The 24031-nt window shown below is 60.1% G+C and overlaps 2 protein-coding genes across 2 annotated transcripts in view; one reads left to right on the top strand and one right to left on the bottom strand.

Moving 5' to 3' along the window:
- The window catches only part of ZBTB46 (zinc finger and BTB domain containing 46), a 68375-nt gene extending 63301 nt beyond the window's left edge, over window positions 1–5074 (bottom strand). Inside the window, exon 1 of the mRNA XM_073888363.1 lies at window positions 4864–5074. The gene's annotated coding sequence lies outside the window, so the exon portion shown is untranslated. The remainder of the gene's footprint in view (window positions 1–4863) is intronic.
- A 16087-nt stretch (window positions 5075–21161) lies between these two features.
- Window positions 21162–22696, top strand: ABHD16B (abhydrolase domain containing 16B). Its single transcript, XM_025865083.2, has one exon. It carries the CDS (start codon window positions 21162–21164, stop codon window positions 22572–22574), a length of 1413 nt encoding a protein of 470 aa, XP_025720868.1. The 3' UTR covers window positions 22575–22696.
- The last annotated feature ends 1335 nt before the right edge of the window (window positions 22697–24031 follow it).

The following is a 24031-nucleotide window of genomic DNA, read 5'->3' as shown; positions in this document are numbered from 1 at the left end:
GGGGGGCGGGGGCGGCGCGGCGTGGGGGTCTCTGAGCACGGGTGCGGGTTCCCGCGGGGGCGCTGAGCGGCGGGCAGAACACCCCTACGCGAGATGAGGCTCGGGGCGAGGGCACTCCAGCCCCTTCCTCTACTGCGCACCCCGGCGTTGCCCACGCGCCTGTTCCTCGGGGGCGCGCGGGTCCCCGGGCCACAGGCTGTCCCCACGACCCGATGCGCAGTCTCGCCGCGCGCGTCTCGCAAACTTCGAGACTTCCCCACCTGCTCAGGCGGCTGTACGGACCTCGCGCTGTGCGGCGGAAAAGCAATGTCGCGGCTGTGGTGGGGCGCGGTGCTGAAGAGGCCCTGGGCGCTGCGCGCTCGCGCCGTCGGGGGACCTCGGCGCGCCCAGGGAGGGGCGCACCTCGGGGCGCGGGGCGCGCGTGACAGTGCCTGCCCCTGGGGCTTTGGTTTCGGCCAACTTAGGAGCGCCGGCGGCTGCGCGCGTGGGTTCTTCCCGCCGCGTCGTCTGTCCCGTGCGGGTGCGGCCCCCGCGAAGGGGCGGGAAAGTAGCTGCTTGGGCTTTGCCCCACACCGCCTGAAACGATCTGGAACCGTGCGGCCCGGGATGGGCCCTGCACGTCCCTTCTCGCCCCCGCCTCGAGCCCTCGGGCCGGCTGAATGGGAAGCGTGGCCCCACATTCCTGGCTAGCCTGTGCGGGGCAAAGGCCACCTCGCTTCCTCTCGCGGGCGCGGCGGTGGGAAGGGAGGTGAGCCTGTGGCTAGCCAGCCGCGCAGAGGAGTCGAGCACGACCAGGCCATCCAATGGCGAGGCTCCGCGGGCCGTCTGCGCCCTGCCTCCCTGCGGGCCAAGCGCCGCGGAATTCCTCGGGAGGTGGGAGGCGGCGGACCATTATGGATGCTTTCTCAGGATGTGTAAGGAGGCATTCACTGGGCTGCAGCGGGAGGGCAGGCAGCGGGGGAAATTCTCCTTGAGTGAACAAGGGCGAGCCGCGGTCTGGCAGCCAGCGATGAAAGGCTCGGACACTCCCTCACTTGGAGCCGGCGCCTGGAAATGGCTGTGCAGACACCCTAAGCCCACTCCCTTCCCGCTGCCTGGTCTGGCCTTGCCGGCCCAGAAGCCCCCTCCCAAGCCTTTCTTTGGAGGACCCTCTCAGTCACATTGCCCTGCGCTGGAACAACAGGCCCACACTTCCTCAGCCAGGAAGTGAAGGTTGGACACAGCCGCCCTGAGAAGCCGCTGCCTCTAGGCCTCCCAGAGGGTCGGAGGGTCTAGCGGTCACCTGCTTCCTCCCTTTGAGAGGACAGAGGGCGCTCTCTGCGGGAGTCCCCCACCTGCCTGCCTAGAACACTGTTGAGGCTCAGGGTGGGGAAGAGGCCAGGGAGACTGGGGAGGGCTGTCAAACGCGGTAGGACTAGACCCCTGATGCCTGCCCTCCCCTCCCAGAAAGAATCCCAGTCTTTCCCAAGATGTCTCAGTCCCGTCAGACACTGTCCAAAGAGAACAACCTCATAAGATGCCACACCCACTGTCCATGCAGGAATGGAGAGCTGCAAAGGCTGCCTCAGTCAGAGCATACAGTGGTGCTCAGTCATTGCTCAGCAGGCCTGCCCACAAGAACTAAGCCTTTGTCTCAGCAGAACCCATCCCAGTCTAGGGCTTCTGGCCTTGATAGAAAGGCTTGCTGGGTTCTGGAGTAAGTCCCTAGGGCCCTGGGACCCTCTCCCCCGTTCCCCTACCCTGCATCAAGGTTACCTGACTCCTGGGGCACCTGGGTGGCTCGGTCATTGAGCGTCTGCCTTCGGCTCAGGTCATGGTCCCGGCGTCCTGGGATCGAGCCCCGCATTGGGCTCCCTGCTCGGCGGGAAGCCTGCCTCTCCCTCTCCCACTCCCCCTGCTTGTGTTCCCTCTCTCTCTGTGTCTCTCTCTGTCAAATGGATAAATAAAATCTTTAAAAAGAAAAAAAAAAAGGTTTCCTGATCCCTGCAGTCTTGCCAGTGATTGAAGGCTGAGACTCCCATCTTTTCTGCTCCAAGAACCAACAGAAAGGCAAGGAGCCTGGTGATGAATCTGATAACATCAAAAAGGCAGAACCAAGAGCAGTCCTGCAGATCCCTGATCAAGCCTTACCTGAAGTCCACCTTACCTCCAGCTGGTTATTGTTCTGTGAGCTAATAACCCTCTTTACTATTTAAAAAAAAGAAAGAGAAAGAAAAGAACCAACAGCAGCAACTGTGGCCTCTCAACAGAGCCAGGAGAAAAAGGGAGATGATGTAGCGAGACTCCCAGGAGCCACCTCAGGGCATCTGCTCTATGGGGACATACTAGCTGCGTGGCCCCAGGAACCCCACATTCATCAGTGCCCAGCATTGGCTAAGGTGCTACCAGGATCGGACTCACAGTGGGCAGATGCCAGACTGGGTTGCTAAGCCTCCTCTCTTGCTTGGGTCCGCTGGACATCCATGTGGATGATGTGCACTGCACCTCACGCCACAGGCTTGGCACAGACCCTAGGAGGTATCTGCTACCTGACAATCAGCTGGCCCTTCCTCATGTGTAAACAGGTGTTCTCTGTGAGGGCAGCTTCACCCTGGAAGTGGCTCCGGGGCCAGGTGAGGACCCAGGCTATGGCCACCTCAGCTCTCTTTGACCAGGGCACCCAATGTCCAGGGTCAGTGTCTGAGAGGGTGGAGGGGTTAGGGAGCCTTAGAGCACCGTAATGAATTGAATGTGGTCCCTAGCTAAGCTGGTGGACAAGACAGATTAGGAAATGGGTGGTCAAGGCTCTGCACTGGCTAATGCATGCTGGTCATGCTGGAAATTCACTCCCAGCCACATGTGTGAGTTGTCAGGAGGCTGCCGGAGAGACACGGCAAGGCTCGTGACAGAGGGGGCCTGGAAAGAATGAGCAGCAGTAGGCCAGGGCTAGGGGGCTTGGGGGTCCAAGATGCTAGGAGTTGGTCGGGCCCACAGACGTGCTTGCTAATGGGAACCCCCCAACACATGCTGCCCCCACCCCCCAGACCTTTGAAGGACGGGCTCAGTTCGGTGAGCTGAGTGGCTGGCAGGGCCCCCACAAGGTCCTGGCACTGCCCCCTGCAGCAGGTTCTCAGCCAATCCTCTCCCTGCCCTCCACTCCCACTGTGTGGTTTCAGGAGGGCAGAGGAGCTGGAAGGGGACCCAGCCCCATGCCAGGTGCTCGGATGCTACCGAGAGAGCAGGGGAGAGAGCAGGGACCTGCCTCCCGCTGGTTTGCTCCTGGGAGGCGTAGCCTGGAAGGAGCTTTGGGAAAGACAGGAGGAATAGCAAATATCCTTCTGCATCTCTTTTCCCAGTATCCCCTGGGCGCCCCTCCTTGCCAGGGCCTTCACCACCTACCCCCAAGGCAGCGCCCGCACCCTCCCCCCCTACCCTGCACCGCCCCGTCCTCTCCAAGCTGGGTTTTCTGAGCTGTCTTCACAGCAGTCACTAGTCGGAGAACTTGTCTGTTTATTCTCCAGCCAGTGGTGTTGCTCCACCATCCCCATGGCAACAGCCCCGGGAGTCCTGCCCCCTCCCAAGGAACTGCCCAGAACTTGCCCCTGCCCTCTCTGAGCCCCTGGTGGAAGCCAGACAGGCAGGGAGTGAAGCAGAGGGCAGGGCGGGCCTGAGGATGCTTGGGCTTTGCAGCAGGACCCGCCCCCGCCCGCCCGCTCCCCCCCCCCCCCCGCCGGCACATCGCCCTGGGTCCTGCGGGGGGACTGAGGCGGTTCCAGGCTGCAGCGGAGCACCACCCAAGCCGACTCCCAGGCCTGGCTCAGCCGGTGTCTGCGCCAGCTGGCCCTGCTCTCCTGCAGGGCCTCCCCAAGACCACCCTCCAGAGTCACTCGGGGCCAGCGGCTACCTGCCAACCCCACGGCTGCCCCACCCCAACTGTCCTCCAGGCCCGCACCCCTGCCAGGCCCCAACTGCCACTCCAGCTGCCACCACCAACTGCCGCCCCATCTCCATTCCAAGTACTCACCCCCAACCGTCCTTCCAAAACGCCGCTACCAACTGCCAGCACCCTTCCTTCCTGAGCCCCAGCGCCCACCAGCACCCTCAGGCCCCAGCACCAGGGCTGTGCATTCCAGACCTTCCCTCCCTGGACCAAGGCCGGGCCACACCTGCTGTGTTCCCTGGGAGGGGCTGGTGCCCGACAGCGGAGGCAGAGAGCTAGAGAAGCATCTGGAGGCCAAGGGCCTGGCCGACAGAGGGGAAAGGGTGGGAAGAGAAGGGAGCCGAAGTAGAAGGAAGACAGCAGAGCCACCAATCCTGAGGGGCAGCTGCACGGCCAGGCCAGCCCAGCGGTGGGACAGCAGCCAGGGCCTGGCCGGGGCAGCCCTAGGGGGCTGTCCGCTGAGGGCTGGGAACAGCTCAGCCTGACCACCGACCTTGCCCTGACCTGGCAATGGTCAGGGGGCACTTTGCCTCCCTCCCTCCCTCACCAGCCCTCTCTCTGGGGGCCACCAGCCTTCCAGAGACCCAGGTGGGCCCAGTTTCCAGGTCTCAGCTGTCCAAAGCCAGCATGAGCTCAGAGGGTGGCCCTGGGCTCCCTCCTGCGTTCCCACCCCGGCACCCTGCACCAGCCCAGGTCCCTTTATCATCTGACCCCTGGCCACCTGTGTGGGTCCAATCCTTCCTTTCCCTGTCCCCGCCCCTTCCTTTTACCTCCTCCTCCCTGTTCATCCTGTGGTCCCTGTGCTGGCATCCTGTCGTCCAGGGATGCTTCCCGGATCCCCACCCCCATGTGGGGTTTCCACAGCCCCTGCTTCCCCCCGGGACACACGGCAAGCACCCTATCTGAATTGGTCCTTGCCTGGCCGAGCCAGGAGGCAGTCCTACCTGTTGCAGGTGCAGGCTTGGGGCTGTAATTCCATCTCAGGCAGGCGCTGGAAACCCAGCCTCGGGGAACCAGCCGGTCGGCTCTGGAGCAGGGCAAGGGGGCCAGGGGCCTCGGTCTCCACCGGAGGAGTGCAGCTGCTCCCTCAGGCCACAGCCACTGAGGCTCACGTTGCAGAGGCTGGTGATGCTGAAGATAGCCACAGCAGGTGAAGGGGACACCTGGTTCTCCCAAGTGTCCCCTCCTCGAGCTGCCAGGCCAGGACACAGTGGTGGTGGGGGTGGGGGGTCCTGGGAGTCATGTCATCTGCTGCCTGCCCGAGTTCTGTCCTGGGAGGAAAGGGGGAGACGGGGCACCTTTCCTGAGAACTGCAGAGCAGAAAGGGGGAATTTGGCCAGGGCCACGTGGCCCAGCAGCTGGGAGGGCAACAGGTGGCTGTGGACCCCAGAAGCCAGAGGGATGAAGGGCTCTGTCCTACCTGGACAAGGCACCGGCCCCTCTCCTCCCGCTGGAGGAGGGTCTTCTGGAGTCCCTTGGTGGGCATGGAGAGGCCCTAACCCTGCCCCATGGCAGCCTGCCGCCTTCACCTCCCTCCTTCTCCCGTTCACTTGTTAGTCAACATTCACAGAGCGTATGGAACCTGCCGTGTGCCAGGCACAGGTCAGTCAGGGGGCGGCTGGGGGCTCAGTCCGTTAGGCATCCGACTCTTAGTTTTGGCTCAGGTTGTGGTCTCAGGGTTGTGAGATCAAGCCCCGCGTCGGGCTCTGTGCTCAGTGCGGAGTCCACTTGAGATTCTGTCTCCGTCTGCCCCTCCCCTTGCTCCCGTGCTCTCTCTCAAATAAATAAAATTAATTAATTAAATAATTAATTAAAAAATAAAAACCTTGGTCACCTCTGTCTCAGTTGGGGTTGGACCGGCTTGTACCTGTGTCTGCCTGCTGCACTAGTCTGAACACAGTTCGTAAGCGTCCTGTTGACAGTTGTCATGAGCCTTTGTCTTTGTGCTTCTGTTCTTGTCTGTGTGTACTTCTCAGGGGTGTGTGTGTGTGTCTGGGAGTGGCTGTCCGTGGGGCAAGCGTGCCAGACTGTGAGTGCGCGAGTGTGTGTGTGTGTGTGTGTGCACGCTGTGTGCTTTTGTGCACTTTCCCAGCTGAACAAACCCACGCTTGTGAGCCAGGTCCAGTTCTGGACACAGAGCAAGAGATGGTCGGGCCCCAGCCTTGGGAAGGAGGGCAACACACATATGTGGATGGGTGGGTGGGCGGAACGTGGCTGTGGGGTGGACAAGGGTAGGCAGCAGGTACTCCTCAGTGAGCCGAGCCCAGAGGGTGTTCCTGGGGGGAAGCAGCATCAAAGACCTGCCTGGTGGGGCACCTAGGTGGCTCAGTGGGTAAAGCATCTGCTTTCAGCTGGGGTCGTGGTCCTGGGGTCCTGGGATCGAGCCCTGCACTGGGCTCCCTGCTCCACGGGGAGTCTGCTTCTCCCTCTCCCACTCCCACCTGCTTGTGCTTTCTCTCTGTCAAATGGATAAATAAAATCTTAAAAAAAAAAAAAAAAAAAAAAAAAAGGCCTGCCTGGGGCTCATGTAGGATGAACTGGGCTCCAACAACCACCAGGCTGGGCTTCTAGGTTTTTCCACAAGCTACAGGGTGCCACTGAAGACTTTTGAACAGGACAGACTTGATCTAATCGTGATTGAGAGAGATTTTTGGGAGGCAGAGCTGATGTACCCTGGATGGAGCAGGTGCAGGAGATGTCTCTCTCCACCAGGCGGTGGCTGCCTGTTGACAGGACAGGAAGCCAGAGGGGGCACGGATGCGGGAGCCTTCCAGGTACTGCTGGCCCAGGTTTGGGGAGAGAGGCCAGGCTGCAGGTTCCACGGGGGGGGGGGGGGGGGGGGGAGCCCTGGAGGGGAAAGGAGCTGGTTTGGTCCCGATTATCCAGGGGAAATCCCTTCCTGACGATGACTGGGATCAGGAGAGGTCATGTGGCAGTGGGGTGACCTCAGGGGCTTTCAGGTATCACTGGGGCAGGGGGCCAGGGCCCCCTCCACCTCAGATCCTCAGAGCGCATCCAGGGTTCTCCCCAGTCTGTTCTCTGGGCCTCAGGGTCCCCGTCGAGATGTGGCAAGGTGTCCTCCAGTCCTGCTCAGGTGGGACCAGCCCCTGGTGGACCCTCCAGGATGAAGCCAGCCCCCACCCCTAGCGGGAGGTTCCGCACAGGTCAGCCCGCAGGGAGGAGGGAAGACGTGGAACAGAATCCTGCCCCCCCCCACCCCGGTGGGTCAGGCATCCTTCACCCCTGCCTGCCCGCCTGCCCACACCACCTCAGCCCACTTCCCTCACCACGCACCCTCCACACTCTACCTGCAGCTGGTCTCATGACACACGAATCCTGTGCCCACACAGCCTGCTTTGGACGAGAGACTGCTGAGTGAGCTGGCACCCACGCCCGCACTCTGCCTCTGCCCCCCACCGGCTCCGCACACCAAGTGCCGAACCACGGACTCTCGCCCCCCACCCACGGCTCCTGCACCTGCTATGCCCTCCACCCAACCACCTTTCCTGCTCCTTCCCACCTGCTGGTTCTCAGCTGTCCCTGAGCACTCACTCCCAACCCTGGTGAGTGAGACACAGCCCTCCCCTCTTCCTTGGGTGGTGGACGCTGCCCAGACAGGGCCCTGCGTCTGGCCTAATGTCTGCACCCTCTGTCCTTCACCCCCTCCCTATGCTCCGTGAGGGCAGGGCCGTGCTGATGCCCCCTTATGTCCTAGAGCCTGAGGGCTCTGGGGCCAGCCTGGCCAGAATGGGGATCACCACAGCTGTGTGGTTTGGGGTAAGTGACTTATTTCTCTGGGCGTCAGTCTGCACCTAAAGAAGCTACCAGGTAGAGCTAAGTGGGCTGAGCAGGACAGCACGGGGGCCCCGGAAGCAGCCGCAGAAGATGCCATCTTGTTGAAAGACAGCATCATTACATAGGAGTTTGATAAACACCAGTGCAACATGGACACAGGGCAGGTATGGGGCTAGGCAGGGGTAGCTGAGCGTGGGTTCTGAGGCTCTCTGCCGCAATGTGGAGTCTGGGATATCCTGTGGGCACCTCCTTCCTGCTGGGATTTGGCCTGGAGTCATCCTGGGATGCCACTGGAAGCCCCAGGGCTGACAGACCCTGGGAAAAGGTCATGTGGGAAGAAAGGGGTTTGCCTGGCTGTTGTTGGCAGTGAGGGAGAACTGGGGGTCCGTATCCCTCCTCTGGGCCCCCTGCCCGCCCCCAGCCCCCTGGTAGGCTCAGGTAGGGTCAGAGGAAACACCCAGGCTGAGGGGCCGCAGAGGGTTCAAGGGAAGGACCGCCCCGCCTGGGGGTAGGATCCCACCTGGCTAGCGGGCTCTGACTCTCAGCCCCCAGACCTGGCAGCCATGAGCAGGCAGGAGTCCTTGTGCAGAACGGAGTTCCCTCCCCAGCGGCCCCAGCTGCAAGGGGCTCTGGTCCCTCCTCCCCTGGGGGGTCCTAGTGCCGGGGTGGTTTAGAAAACCAGAGACTGGAGGCCTTATCAGACCACAGGTTTTCCTGAGGAAGGAAGGGTGGGCCTCCAGGATGGAGCGCCTCCTCTGGGCGTGCCTGGCTGCTGGAGGGCGCACAGGCGCTGCCCATCCCTCCTGGGGGGAGGACAGCTTCTCCCTGGGGGACCCTAACCCAAGACCTAGCCTGGCCAAGGAAAAACAGACCCCGAAGGCTGGAGATGCCAGGGTTTGAGTTCCAGGAACCCAGGGGCGGGAGCAGTACTCCCTGAAATCCTGAGCAAATTCTAGCATTTCCAGGGGAGCGTCCAGGGCACCCCCATCAGACCGTCAGACGGATCTGTGGCCAGTTCAAACCACACATCCACTCCCAGGGGCGCCCAGTGAAAATCGGTACTTCAGGTTCACCAAACACCTTGTACCAGAATGTTCAAAGCCCTCCTGTTTGTAATACCCCAAACTGGGAAAACCCAACACCCCTCAGCAGTAGAGTAGGTAAATGAAATATGGCCTGTCCACGCTGGAATGCTGGACAGCCACAGAAGGAGCCACTGTGGATTCCAGGCACGTCTGCCAACACCACACCGGTGTCGTGGAGAGTGGGAGAGTGAGCAGAGACCCTTCCATGACACAGGGGCGGGGCGGGGGGGTCAGTGAAGCCAATCGGATCACGCAGTGATGGCCTTTGGAGTGGGGGCCCAGGGGTCCGCGCCGGGGCTGGCAATGTTTTCTTGATTTGGGTGCTGGTGACAAGACACATTCAGTTTATGAAAATTTATTCAGCCATACACTTAAAGTATGTGCACTTTTCTGTTTGCATGTGGTACTTCAATAAAAAGTTATTATGAAAACCCTCTGCTGACCCCTCCCTGAGGAAGGAGTGCTCCCTGGGGCCCTCTGCCCTGTCCTGCATCCCACCCAGACCTCCAGGGAAGGCTCCAGGGACCCTCCGTGGAGGGAGCAGAGAAGATAGGCGGGGGCAGCCCCTGGGGGGCATCACAGGGGGCACTTCCTACCCCTGGGGACTGAGGCTCAGAGCTGGGCTCAGGCCAGGCTCTGCCTTTCTCTCCAAGAGGGCCCAGAGTAACCACACAGGGTGGGGGTCCTGCAGCCTCACAGGTTGGGCCAGGCGGATGTGGGGCCCACCCTGCTGGAGCCTGACCAGCTGGCCTTGGGATGCTGGTCCGACGTAGCACCCCAGGGGTGCCTCTCAGCCCTCCTCCCTCCCACTGCTGTGGGGCCTCTACCCCTTCCGTCCAGAGGCCCTGGGGCTATTTTTAACTCAGCTGAGCTGCCTGTGCTGAAGGTGGACAGAACCCCGGTCTGGGAGTGGGGGGAGGGCAGGAGAGAGAGCCAAACAGCTGCCTTCCTGCCCCCAGCCCTGCCCAGGTCCAGGCTTTCTGCGGGGGGCTGGTCGTTTTTGACCTTGGAGGGAAAACAGCATTCCGCCCCACAAACAAGATATCCATGGAGGCCACACATACCACGCATTCAGACACAGGCCTGGGTACAGATGCAAACAGGAGCACATACGTGTACACACACGCGGTGCTCAGGGACCTGTCAGAAACACACAAGGCGCACAGAGACTCAGCGCCCGATTCAGATACATATAGATGTGTATCCACTCAACTCTCCCCAGAACCCTAACCACCTGGAGATACTCGCACGTACATGGGCACACACACACCATCAGGAACAAGCAGGGATGCCCAGAGACCCCCAGCTTGGGGTGCAGGGAGGACCCTCAGGTCACATCCATAGATCCATGTTGAGGAGCGGTCTGCAGGTGGGGGTGCTTAGCCCACTCTTTCCCTGCCCGCTCCCCGAGTGCCAGCCCCGTCTTCCTGCAGCCCACCAGGCCTGAGTTCCAGGAGCCTCTTGCAACTTTCCACGGGAGACTCCCCACCCTGGGCCTCACTCTCCCCCATGAGGGCAGGCTTGTGGCAGGAGCTGAGCTGAGCTGGTTCACACCCTTCTTCCCTCACATCCTTGCGCGTGCGCGTGTGCCACACACACACACACGCACGCACACACACGCGCGCGTGCGCACTCAGGGCAGGAAACCCGAGAGAGGGATGGGGGAGGCAGCTCCTGGAGAGCTGGCCTCAGAGTGTGCTCAGCCCCTTCCCCTTCCTTTTCCCTGCTCCCTGCTCCCAGCCTTTGTTCCGTGGAGCAGCTCCCCCCCCCACCCCCACCCCGCTGGGGGAACAGGAGTCTAGTCTGGGAAAACCCCAGGTGCTAGACTGGAGGTCCTCTGTCCCTGTAACCCAGGCCAGGGGGAGGAGGGACCTGGGAGAGAAGGGGCTCAGGACCCAGCAGTGGGGGACAGCCGGCTGACTTCCAACTCCCCTCCACCCCCACACGCCCACCTCTGCCCCTAGAGGCCCCAGAGGGATGGAGGAGGGCGGGGGAGTTGGCCTGAGGACAGGACATCCTCTTGGCAGGACACAGGACGCCAGGCCGGAGGTTCCCAGCCCCAGTCAAGGCCACAGGGGGAAAAGGTCACTGGGTCCTGGGGCTCACCAGTTCCAAGATTGGCCAATGTCCTGACAGCCAGTCCAAGTTACTTCAAACAGTGATTCCAAGAAGAACAGCAGAGCCTGGACACCCCAGTCCCCCTGCCCAGACCCCACCATGGCCAGCCAGGATGTAGAATAGTCTGCTGACCCACCCAGGGTGGCACCAGCCCCAGGATCCATCCTCAGGGAACCCCACAGATCATGGGGTAGACCAGCAGGCCCAGGTGGTCACTGTCACTTACCCTGTGGGGGACCTGTACCTTTATAGGTTTGCCTTCATCTCCTACCTGGGTGCCCCGCTCCTACAGGTGAATCCTGGGGCCCACTGCCCTAGAGGAGAGGCCTCGGCCTGGCCCTGGCCCTCCCTTGCCAGGACAGGAACCCCAGGGACAGTCCAGCCGGGGTGAAGGCCATGGGGACCCCCTGCTCTCGCACATCCCCTCCTCTGGGGGCAGAAGCAGAGCCTGGTCTTCTGTGAGTCGCACCCTGGGCTGAGACTGGCAGACGGTGTGCTCACTGGTCTGGGAGAGGAGGGTCCCAGGAGGTGCTTGAGGGCAACAGATCAGAGGACTTCCTGCCCATACCCCACATCAGGCTGCCAGGACAGTGAGGCAGACCGTCCTCACAGGAGGCACCCTGGGCTTTGCCTATTGGCCAGTGGTGACTCCAGACCAGAACACCCCAACCCACTGGGGGAGCCCTGGGGGGGGGGGTCTCACCGCCCCTTCCACACCAGTCTCCTGGTTTCAGCCTCATGCCCAACACAAGTGCCTGGTGGCCATTCCAGACTGCTCTAGTTACCTGAGCAGGAAATGATGTCTCACCCAAAAACAGCCTATAAAAGTGAATAATCTCAATGCATAGCTTGAGTCTGGATTTGCCTCTCTTAAGAGTTAAAATTACCCAATGGGATTTCTTTTTAGATATCTATCTATCTATTATCTATCTATCATCTACCTATCTATCTATCATCTATCTATCTATCTATCATCTATCTAGAGCACACACGGGGCCGGGGAGGGGGGCAAAGGGAGAGAGAATCTCAAGCAGACTCAGAACTGAGCACGGAGCCTGACACAGGGCTCGATCTCACGACCCCGAGATCATGACCTACACTGAAACCAAGAGTTGGCCACTTCACCGACTGAGTCCCCAGGGGCCCCACTGAATGCGATATTAAGTATAGAGTTACCACATGAAGCTGTCATCCCACTCCCAAATGACCACCCAAGAGAAATGACGCCTCCGCTAAGAAGCCAAGCTCCAAACACCAGCCCCTTCCACCGCTCCCAGCCTCATGTCCTCTGTCTCCACCTTCCTGATGTTTTCATGGTTATACTCACAGTCTTTACATCTTTCCAAAAATTAAGCTTATTGAAGTATAATTTACATACACTGACATTCACCAAGTTTAAGCATATAATTTGATGAGCTTTGACAAATGTGTAGTCATGTCACCACCCCCAATGTCATGATGTAGAACATTCCCATCAACCAAAAAAGTCCCCTCCATCTCTCAGCAACCATTCTCAACCCTCTGGCCCCACCAACCATCAGCCTGCCTCTGGAAATAGTGTTTCTTCTTTTCTAGCATTTTGCATCGAGCCAGATCATACAGTACATGGGCTTCTGTGTACGGCTTCTTTCAGTCAGCGCGATGCTTTTGAGATTCATTCTATGTGAATCAGGAGTTCACTCTGTTTCCTTCCACTGAATAGATGAACCAGAGCTTGCTTATCCCTTCACCAGCTATCAGACATTTGGGTTTTTCTAGTTTGGGGACATTATGAATAATGCTGCTACAAACATTTAAGGACAATGCTTTGTGTGAGCTTGCTTCATTTCTTGTGGGTAAATTCCTAAGAGCAGGCTTGCTGGGCCATTCTACTTCACATTTTCTAAATCTTTGTATGTGTTCATTTTTAGTCTGCCCCACCAGTTTGTAAGCTCCCCAAGGGGTAGACACCTCGCCTCTGTTGGTCACGGACGTGACCAAAGCTGAACACAATTCCTCATGAAGAGTATATTCTCTACAAATAATTCTCGCTGAGTGAGTGGGTGAGTGAGTGATGGTGGATTTTGGTGGTGCCACTGAGGGAGAAGCCACAGAAGTAGGTTAGTGTTGGGTGGCAGTGACAGGAGTGGCCCTCTGCACCCATGACAACTAGAAATTCCTCCTTTGTCCCTCCTCAGAGATGTCAGGTACCAACATCCTAAATTCACCTGATGAGAAGTCATGGGGGCCCTCTTCAAATGCCTCGTTGCCTCCTCACCTCCAGAGATCTCCAGTAAGCCACTCCCAGAGTCACACCTCGGAGCAAGCTGTCACCAAAACCTACACCCACACTCAAGTGACTGTTTCTACCCTTGTCTCTCTGTGGCCACACTTCCAGTTGGCCACAGAGCTGTGACATCTCCCTGAGCCCCTCACTGCAAGAACAGCCCTTGTTTCTCCTGAAGACTCAGCCTTCCCCTCCCTTTGGCTTCCTTCTTATCAGGTGTGGATTTTGTATTTTCTCTCAAAAACACCAAAAGTATTAACACTTCTATACTCTTTTGGCACCCTTTGGAAGAACCCCAACAACCCACTTTCTCCTTGTCAACATGGCAGGTGCTGCTCATTGCTGGGACAGCCCACCTGGAAGACGGGGCGCCACCGGGAAGCCGGAGCTGGGTGGACACTCGGCGCTCCCGATCCCCATGTGCATCCGGGGACCACTCTGTACGGCCTGCTCCCCCTGCACTGGCCCTCCACAGCTCCTGGGCCTTCCCTCCCCCTCCCCCAGCCCCGTCCACCTTCCCCAGGCCTTCGTCCACAAAGCAGTGACCTCTCTGAAGTGCTTTGAGGTCATTTCTCGAACTTTCTTGCTGAGAATCTTCCAGTGACTTCTGAGAAGTGGTTTCCTTTCAAATTCCTTGCCTCAGTCTACAAAACTAGACCTAATCTGCCTCATTCCTGTTCCAGCCCTACTACCCTGCGGGGCCAAGCCACAGTGGCCTTGTCTCATTCCCTTCCATGGAGCCGAATTCCCTTCGGTCCCAGGGCCTCTCCCAGGGCCAGGCCCCCACTGAACAATCGACTTGAAGAGCTAATTGCTACCCATCTTGCTGGTCTCAGGTCCTGACGCCTCTCCTGTTCTCCCGCCTCCAGATTGACAGACCGGTGTTTGCTCCTTGAAAAGCCCTCCTTTGGGTTAAACATTTATTTGTGCCCAGGAAGCGCCCTGGGGGCAGGGATGCAACAAGGGCCATACTCAGCCCTGTCCCCACCACCAGCAAGCAGGCCCTCAAGGGATATCTGTGGAATGAGTGGTTCTTGTTGGGAGTGGTGACACGGAGAGATTAGAGGGTGGGGTGGTTCAGGTCGTCACCAGGCGCAAAGACAGACAGGGAGGACGAACTGCCTTCATCCGGCCTTCTGGTTCCCCCGGCGGGAGACCAGTCCAGGCCCCGGGGACATGGTCAGCTGGGGTAAGAGGAGCCCACCCTGGCCTGAGGGACCCAGAAGATTCCTGCCCCACGTAGGTGTGAAGACACCACTTGGGACTTTCCAGGGGTCTGTGCCTGCTGACAGGAGCCTCTGCGTGGGGGGTGGGGGGCAGTACACCAGGGCATTTCCTGCCTAGCCTGGCTCCCCAGGGCCCAGCCCTGCAGCCCTGCTCCTTCCTCCCCCCCCCCCCCAGGGGCTTTCCACAAAGCCTGAGGCCGCTATTTTTAGCTGAGGGAGAGGGACCAATTCCTGGCCCTTGCTGGCTCCCGCCATGGGAGCCTGGGTGAAACTGGGGCTGGGGTTGGGCCCCAGAGGCCGGGGAGGCAGCCTCTCCCTTCCTTGCCCCCCATCCAGTCCCTGAGCCTGGCTTGCACCTGAGCAACCAAGGTGCCGTGCTCGTGGGGACAGCTGAGGTCCGGGCTCCCAGCCCAGTGGGCAGGGGCTCGAGCCCTTGGGCAGGGTTGGCCCAGGGCCTGGGTGGGCTACTGCCCACTTCCTGGGGCCGTGCCTCATCCCTTCAAAGGCCGCTGGCGGCCCTGTGGTCACTCCCTGGCTCCCACGCAGCCGGAGGGGCGGGCCGCTCACGAACCCTGGCAGCTGGGTCCTGCCCCCGGCAGCTTCAAAGCAGCTGGGGTGGGCAGCCCTGCGGTTAGTGCTGATCCCCCGGGGAGGGTGGGGGACAGGAAAGGGGGATAACGGGGCTTTCTCTGCTTCTTCATCCAACCCACCCCACTGCCTTCCTGGGTGGGCCCAGTCCTGGAGCAGGGGCTGCGTGGGGGCGGTGATGCCGTCATGTCTGTGTAATGTGTGGGGTCCAGGTGGGGTCACGCTGGAGTGCAGCCCCCATTAGAGAAGCCACAGAAACCAAGGTGAGGGACACCTGGCTGAGTGTGGAGGGGCTAGTAGGCCCTTTATGTCCTCCCTCCTCTCCCCACTTCTTCTGCCTGAAGCCTGGGGGACGGCCTGGAGGGGAGCGGACAGAGGAAAACAGGCCTGCCTGCCTGTCTGGGCCAGCCCACCACAGAGGTGGGCTTGACTTCTCGCCAGCCCCCCAGGGAACAGCGGGGTAAGAGGGCTGGGTGAGTGAGAGCCTCAGAGCAGCCGCCCAGAGTTCAGCAGACACTGAGAACAGAGAGTGCCTTGAGCAAGGGGGGTGGGAGGGGAGAGGAAACTTTCAGGGTCCCCTGGGGTCAGCTCTGGGACAGTTGCCGTTTTTAATCTGCGCAAGAGACTTAGAAGGAGCCCAGAGGACTGTAACCTAGATCTGCTCAGGCAAGCTCTGGAGGTGCTGATGGTGTGGCCCAAGAAGAGCCCCTCCCCCAGCCAAGTGCCACAAAGCAGAGGGCACTCTGGCCCGAGACCTGTGTTCATGGTGGTCTTCCTTCTACCAAGCCCCAGCGGCCTTGCACGGTCCTGCACCCCTCTGGGCTGGCTTCCCCTCACCCAACCTCCAGGCTTCACTCCTCCTCTGCTTGGGTGCCAAGGTCTCCGGGGACCAGAGCATGGCCACAGGGCAGGGGAGGGGGGGCAGGGTTCTCCCCTGATCTAGGGTCAGGAAAATGTCCCACTCCTGACCTGGGGCCTAAGCAGAAGCCAGCTTTCAGCCCGCCCACCCAGGCAAGTGGGAGACCTGCGTCCAAGGAAGGCAGACCTAGGGGCCTCCCGGCAGCGCCCTCCCGCTCCCTGGGCTCCTCACCCGGGACCATGACTCTTGGGGGCCAGCGACCTCGCCCAACCTTTCTGCTCGCGCCCCAGGCCATCTCCCCGCCTAGCGGAGCATCGCGCCCGGGGCGCGGCGGGAGGAGGGTGACAGAGCGCTTGGGCAGGGACTCCGGTCACCCCTCCGTTCTCCAGGGGCCGCTGTGCGCATGGCTCCTTCGGCGACACCGACACCTTCCACACGGCCTCACCGTCTCGTGAAAAATGTCGACGGGGCCACGACCTGGGGGAGCCAGAAAAGGGGACCTCGGCCCCCTGGGGGAGTCCGAGTCGCCATGGAGGCTCGTCCTGGGAAACGGGGGCTCCGACTCCGCGGCTAGGGGCGAGCCGGCTGGGTGACCGTCTTGGACCCTCAGGGCTACTAGGCCCTTTTCCCGCCCCATTGCTGGTTCTCGGGGTCCCACGCTGGCGAGGCAAAATGCGGCGGACGCCGAAAGCTCGAGACTTGCCTCTCAGGCGGAGGGTCCCCGTCTTTTCCATTCATCCCACCAAGCCCGGCCCGCTGCATCTCCCCTCCCCCAGAGCCAGGGCCGGCTGTGTGAGATCCAGGCCGTAGTTTCCATCCGGCCACTACGGAGGCGGCGGGCACCCGGGTCCCACAGGTGAGGGGTCTCCACAGGGCAGCGAAAAGCAAAATGCGGGACTGGATTGCCCGACTGACGGAATGGCTTCTGGTGCCGGCCTGGTCAGCGGGTCAGGATCAACGAACATTCATGAAGCTTATACACACATACCGATAAATACTAAAAGCACAGAGCTGACCCGCATTGCAGCAGAGACAAACTCCTTCACCAGACTCACAGGCTAGCACAAGGTTTTGGAAAAGTAATCTGGCCAGATCTCCCTGCCGTGAGAACACACACTCCCTTTCATTGGGGCAGGCACTCTTAGGAATCACTGTGTAGGGGAAAGCACCTAGAGGCCGGATCCTTGGACAAAGGTGCTTACGGCAGCCACCGCTGCAGAGGGGAAAGGTCTGGAAACCCACATATCCTCCAACACAGGGGAGGTATACTGGGGCATTAGAGCCCCGCGCACCTGGAGGAATGGGCCACCTACCAGCTACTGGCCTGCAGTGATGCTCAGGAGAAAAGCAAGCTGCCCAGTAATGTATACACCATATCCATTTTTGCAAAAGCACAACATAAAATAACCACCCCAGTCCCGACTGTAGGTTGTGCACGTGTGCAGGCAAATAGAGGAAGGTGTGCAAAGACATGTCCAGGTTAGTACATCTGGATACCAGGGAGGTGCAGAGAGCGGACACTTAACTGTTTTATATCGTCTCACTGGTTGCAGTGAGCCTTGCTTACATTTTGAATAACATTAACGAAGCACTCACCTTCTATCAACCCCTGTGCACGGTGTTAGTGCAGTGGTAGAAAGGATAAGGCTCTGCTCTGAGGGACTCTCAGCCAGGAGTGACACTGGGTTCACGTATGGGGCCCCAGGGATCATCCCAGGTGCGGGACCATGGCCTGCAGGATGCCAGGAGGCACTGTCCACACACTGGAGTCTGCAGAAATGGTACAGACTGGGCAGCACCCAGGGGAGCTGAGCGCCAGGGAACTTGGCCCCATCAGACCAGCCTGCTGGGCTGCTGACCCCAACCCAGACTTTACCCTGATGGTGGGGGGTACAATGGGAGGAGAGGTTGAGGGACTGGCCCTCCTGGGAGGCAGGAAGGAGAGAGCGTGGGTGTGCACTGCTCCCCACCAACCCCACCATCCTTGAGGGCTCTGGGTAATTCTCTGTGATTCCAGATGTTCAGCAGCTGTCTTGGCCATTTCCGCCCCTTCTCTGACCCTGCATCCGCCAGGAAGCGTCCCCTCCTGTCCTCAGGCTCTGAGCTACCCCCCACCTTCCCTGCACCCCATTTCCTGAGCAGAGGCGTTTGTGCAAACTCAGCTCCCTATCCCACCAGGGTGGCTTCAGTTTTCCCAAGGCCCGGGCTCGGCTCCCAGAACCCCGGGCTGCTGTGGTGAGCTCACGGCTGCCGCCTGGCTGGACACCCTCTGCCAGGGGCTCTGATCCCAGCCCCCACCCCTCCAGCCTCTGGGACTGGTTTTTTCTCTCTCCCTCCATTCTTTCTCCAAGGTTGGCTCTGTCTGCTCCTGCAGCAGCATAAATCAGAGCCTCCAGGGACACAGAGCAGAACTGGCCAGGAGGGAGCATTGCCTCAGTGGGGGAGGGTGGAAGCCCTGTGGGGTGAAGGCCAGAGGTCACAGAGCCCAGCAGGCTCTGTGGGGGTGGGGTGTATGCTCAGATGTCTGCCTGGAAGACACTGGGGGGCAAGGGGGGGTTGCCTCCTCAAACTAAGACCTGATAATTGGGATCACAGCCCCACCTTCCCTGAGCAGATGGGGGGGCACGAGGTCATTGCTGCCACAGCTGGTCCAGTCTGGTGGGGCTCTTCTGGAGAGAGGACAGCAGGAGGTGGTCTCCCTTCCTGTCACATGCTTTCCTGTCTCAACAGGGCTGGTGGTTCGGGGACACTTGGGCTCCCATGGGCTGGGGGGCAGGGCTGGTGGGGTCAGGAGCCAGGCCAGACACAGGGTAAGGGCCCCCAGGGGCCAGCAGCTCCAGCCTGCCGATCTTTGCTCCTCAGAAGCTGGTCTCTGCTCCCCTCCACCATAGCCACCTCCTCCTCCAAGCTTCCTGCTCTTCTAGGAGGAGGCAAGGGCAGGTGGGCCTGACTGAAGGAAGGTCTATTTCCAAATACAAATCTCAGAGCTCACCAAGCTGAGAGACTGTCCCCAGGAGGATGGGCTCCTCCAAGCCCCATTTTTCCCCCTGGGGAATCAAAACAAAACGTGGCATGTCTAACACACTTTGAGGACAATCTTCCAGGAGACCCCTGTGTTTGCCTGGATTCAGGCGGAGGACACAAGGGCCTCTGTTCTGCTGCTGGAGGTCACTCCTGTGGTCTCACAAAATGAATCTGGAGTCTCTGTGTCTGCACACCCCAACCCCAGCTAGGGTAAACAGCTTCTGGGTTTATGAAAGAGGTTCCTGGGAGAGTAAATGCCCCTACTCCCCCCCAAGTTCTTCACTGCCACTCCTAACCACCGGGCCAGGGGGCACATTTCACGAGGACCAGGACCACTAATCCCCATGGGCAACAGCTATGCCCATCCCTTGACCCCAGGTGTGGTACCCTGTGGGCTCCCTCCTGGGGCAGTCTCCCCACCACCCCTGCAGACCCAAGGAAGAGGTGAGGTGGTTGCAGGGCAGAGGAAACAAGAGGGGACCATCGTCCAGGTGCACCAGTGGACCTGAGACACCCTCTTGGTCCTCAGGACCTGACCATTAAGAAGAGCAGCCCAACTCGGGATATGAGCTGGATAATCAGGAAAATCTGGATCTCAGCTGGCTGGGGGAAGGGGTGGCAGGGGTAGCATTGTCAGGTTTAGCAAAAAATAACAAACAAACCTAAAAACAGGACATCCAGTTAGAGTTGAATTTCAGATAAATAATTTTTTTAATGTAAGTTTGATCCACGCAATATCTAGGACACACTTATACACCAAAAGTATTTATTGTTTATCTGAAATTCAAATTTGGTAGCATTCTGTATTTTATCTGGAGACCCTGGTGGGAGGGATATTCAGCTCTCCCAACTCATTCACTCACTCACTCAATTGACTCCTCCTGCTTCCCAACCCCTAAGAACCCCAACAGTCTCCAGCTCTGCTTCCCAAACCTGGTGGGGGCTGACTGGGCTGGCAGTGGACCCAGATACACAGAGCTGGAGAGCAGAGGCAGCTTGCAGGAGCCTGGAGCCCCCTTCCCAGAATGCTCTGGGTCTCCGAAGGCAGGTCTGGCTCCCAGGCTCCAAGGGACTGGCTAGGTTTGTTAAATTCGCTGTTTCAATTCCATGCAACTGTTGAATGAGCCCTCAGAGCCTGGCTCTTCCCTAGCTCTAACCCTGCCCCCTTTGCCCTCAGATGGGCTGGCCCTCTCCAGTACAGGAGAAAAAGGGGAACCTACCAAAGTCCTCCAGAAAAGAGGAAGGTACAGCTTGTGGAGTGGTTTGAGTGAGGAGTGGGGAAGAAGGCTTGGCCGGGGGCTGAAAATGAGGAACACTGGCCAGTCAGGACCTACCTGGAGGTCACTCCCTCTGCTGGTACCAAGTGGAAAGAGGATCCAGAACAGGTGGGGCTTTCCAGCCCAGCTCACCCCTCTCCTGGGAAGGAAGGTGGGGGGGGGGCAAGGTCATGAGCACGCAGTGCCTCGCTGCTCCAACAGCAGCCCATGGGCCAGACTCAATTTCTCCCCTAGGGTGATAAAGCATATTGGATTTTCTGGGCTGCCCCACCTTGCACTGGGAGGTCTGGGGGCACAGCCACCTAGCACGGGCCTGGGCAGGGAACTGCTACCCCAGCCTTCTTCAGGAGACTTCCGTGTCTTCCCACAGTTGCTTCTTCCTGCCCCTGGCTCCCTTTCCCACCCATGTGGGTACCTTACAAAGTGGGAAAGCGATCCACAGCAAGCTTAGTTCAGGGCCATGGGAAGCCCTTTGTTTTAACCAGTGAGACCCTGGCTTCTGACCCCGAAGAGGTTAAGGCAGTAGATTTTCCAGCCTGTCTGTCCACCTTCAGTTAAGGGGGGTGGGGGGCGCTGGATGCTGGTCAAGGTGTGATGGAAGACGGGTGAAGTAGGGCTCCGGGGCGGGTGCAGGCAGAGGACGGTCTGGGGAGGGTGTGGCTGCCGCGGGGCCCCAAGGCTTGAGTCCTGGGGGCGGGGCAGAACTTGAGGTCCACCACGCCTGGGAACCCTTTGTGCACCCATCACAGGGTGTTGCCTCTTTCCCCAGCAACAGTGACTCACAAAGCCAGACTGCGCCGGGCACATGCCGCCTCCTCTGGACCCTGGAAGGCCCAGGTCACAAAGGCCATTAGGGCCAAGCCCTGAAGAGGCATGTCCCAAGACAGCTCTGCGCAGTGCTCACCCCTGCAGGCGCCCGCGGGGCCGGGCCTGGGCCACCCACCGCACCCGGGCCTGGCGACTGGGCATTACGGCTCGCGCGGAGCGCCGTAGCCTCGACGCCCATGTGTGTTGTCTGCTTCGTGAAGGCGCTGGTGCACGTGTTCAAGATCTACCTGACCGCCAACTACACCTACAACTTCCGCAGCTGGCCTGTGGACTTCCGCTGGGATGACGTGCGCGCCGCCAGCGGCGGTGGCAGCAGTCACCGCGCGCTGACGTGCGCGGCAGCCGCAGCGGGCGTGTGGCTGCTGCGGGGCGCGGCACTGGGCGGGGACGCGCCGGGGCGACGGCTGCGCGCGGCGCGCAGTCAGGCGCAGTGCCTCCTGCAGCAGATCCGCGAGCTGCCGGGCCAGCTCGCCAGCTACGCCCTGGCCCACTCGCTGGGCCGCTGGCTCGTGTACCCCGGCTCCATGTTCCTGATGACTCGCGCGCTACTGCCGCTGCTGCAGCAGGGCCAAGAGCGCCTCGTGGAGCGCTACCGCGGCCGGCGCGCCAAGCTGGTGGCCTGTGACGGCAATGAGATCGACACCATGTTCATGGATCGCCGCCAGCACCCAGGCAGCCAAGGCCGAGGCCTGCGCCTTGTCATCTGCTGCGAAGGCAACGCCGGCTTCTATGAGATGGGCTGCCTGTCGGCGCCACTGGAGGCTGGCTACTCGGTGCTGGGCTGGAACCACCCGGGCTTCGGGGGCAGTACGGGCGCGCCATTCCCTCAGCATGACGCCAACGCGGTGGACGTGGTCGTCAAGTACGCGCTGCACCGCCTTCACTTCCCGCCCGCGCACGTGGTGGTCTATGGCTGGTCCATCGGTGGCTTCACGGCCACCTGGGCCACCATGACATACCCGGAGCTGGGTGCGCTGGTGCTCGACGCCACCTTCGACGACCTCGTGCCGCTGGCCCTGAAGGTTATGCCCCACAGCTGGAAGGGACTCGTGGTGCGCACCGTGCGCGAGCACTTCAATCTCAATGTGGCGGAGCAGCTGTGCCGCTACCCAGGCCCCGTGCTGCTGCTACGGCGCACGCAGGACGACGTGGTCAGCACCTCGGGCCACCTGCGCCCCCTGCCGTCCGGCGACGTGGAGGGCAACCGCGGCAACGAGCTGCTCCTGCGTCTGCTGCAGCACCGCTACCCGGTCGTCATGGCGCGGGAAGGCCTCGCGGTCGTGACGCGCTGGCTACGTGCGGGCAGCCTGGCGCAGGAGGCCGCCTTCTATGCGCGCTACCGTGTGGACGATGAGTGGTGCCTGGCACTGCTGCGCTCCTACCGCGCGCGCTGTGAGGACGAGCAGGAAGATGAGGAGGCCAGGGGGCCTCATGGGCTCTCCTTCCCCTGGCTAGTGGGCCAGGGCCTGAGTCCGCGGCGGCGCCGGCAGCTCGCACTGTTCCTGGCACGCAAACACCTCAAGAATGTGGAGGCGACTCACTGCAGTCCGCTGGAACCAGAGGACTTCCAGTTGCCCTGGAGGCTGTAGTTCTTGCCCCTGCAGCTGCGGGCAAGCGTGGGTGCATTTGCGCACCTTCAGGGCCTCAGGTCCTTACCCTCCCCACACCGGAAACCAGTAAAGCTGGCCCTGCCTGGGGATCCCGACCTGGTGTCTGAGGGAGGGTGAGACAGGACATAGGGAACCTGTCCTCTCTCTCTCTCTCCCTCACGGGCGTTTCCCCCTCCCTTCCTCAAGTGTTTCTCCCCCAAACACTTGTGGATTCCAGTCTGCTCCTAAAGAGAATGTAGACCCAGTTTATGGCAACACTGTGTGATGGGTGCTTTGATCACCTCAAAAGGATGGTGGGAACACGGGCTGTGGGACCCCAGCAGGTGCCCTTAACGTGGCCTAGGGTACAGGATGGCTCTGAGTTTGGACAAGTCACCCCTAGCTGTGAAAGAACACTAGCCCTGGAAGATTATAGACTAGACCAGGAGTGTGATGCTGGGCTCTTTAGGGTCCCCTCCCCACCTCCACCTTCCTGGCTTCTACAGGAAAGGACAACAGACTCAGAGTAACAGGTACTTACAGTGGCATGTCCGTGAGGGCTACAGACACACCTGCACGGACCATTCACTTGCTTGGCATCCCCTTGAGCCAGGTCTGGGCTGGGCATTGTTCCTGGTTCAAGGGTGTAATACAGAATGAGAGACAAGCCCCCTGCTCACCACCATCTGTAATGCAGTCGCTCCTCTACCATCTGCCATGAACTGCATGAAGCAGGGACTAGGCAGGAAACTGCAAAACTCAAAGAAGCCAAGTGGGGCAGACATTTAATTGACAGCACCAGAGCAAGACACGGCCACAATGCACCTAGGCCAGGGCCAGCCAGAGATATGTAGGTACCTAAGGTGACCTTAGGTGCCAGGAAGACACCTGTGGCTAGGTGAGCTTTGAGCTGATATAGGAGGAGCTATCCAGGTTCAGGAAGGGGCTTCCATGCAGAGGGATCAGTACAAGCAGCGTGGCTTGGCTGGGAAGGGCCAGTGCAGTCCTGAGGGTTTGAATACCATTGAAGGGTTTGCTTCCAGTGGCAATTAGCCAAAGAAGGAAAGTTTTGGGACTTGTTTTAGCGAAACCGGGTTGTCTAGTGGTTACACACCTCTCCTTTGAGAAGTCCAGCAAACTTGTTCCAGCGTTTGCTGGAAGCCCCTCAACTAGCTGAGTGGTCTCGGACAAATTACTCTAACCTCAGTCTCCTCATCTGTAAAGTGGGGAGGGCTCCAGCTGGATTCTCGGGTTGTGTGAAAAGGAAATGAAAGAACACCGAGGTGCACGCGGTGCAGGAGCGCGAAGGCTGCCCTGCAGGCGAGACGCCTCCAGCCAAGTCAGGGTCGCGGCGCCTGCCGGGCAAGAGGACGAATCGCGGGCACGCCTTTTTCTGCGTTACCCCATACAATTAAAAATAAATAAATAAAAATCCCTATAAAGAGAAAGGACTTAAA

The sequence above is a fragment of the Callorhinus ursinus genome, unplaced genomic scaffold (genome assembly GCF_003265705.2).
Source record: "Callorhinus ursinus isolate GAN/ISIS: 27379988/994484 unplaced genomic scaffold, GSC_fseal_2.0 scaffold89, whole genome shotgun sequence".
NCBI classification, from domain to species: domain Eukaryota; kingdom Metazoa; phylum Chordata; class Mammalia; order Carnivora; family Otariidae; genus Callorhinus; species Callorhinus ursinus.
The sequence above is the reverse complement of the archived record's forward strand: the minus strand, read 5'-3'. Positions and strand labels throughout refer to the sequence as shown.

Excerpts from the sequence above, each read along its gene's own strand:
- ABHD16B (XM_025865083.2), top strand. The coding sequence starts at position 21,162 with ATGTGTGTTGTCTGCTTCGTGAAGGCGCTGGTGCACGTGTTCAAGATC.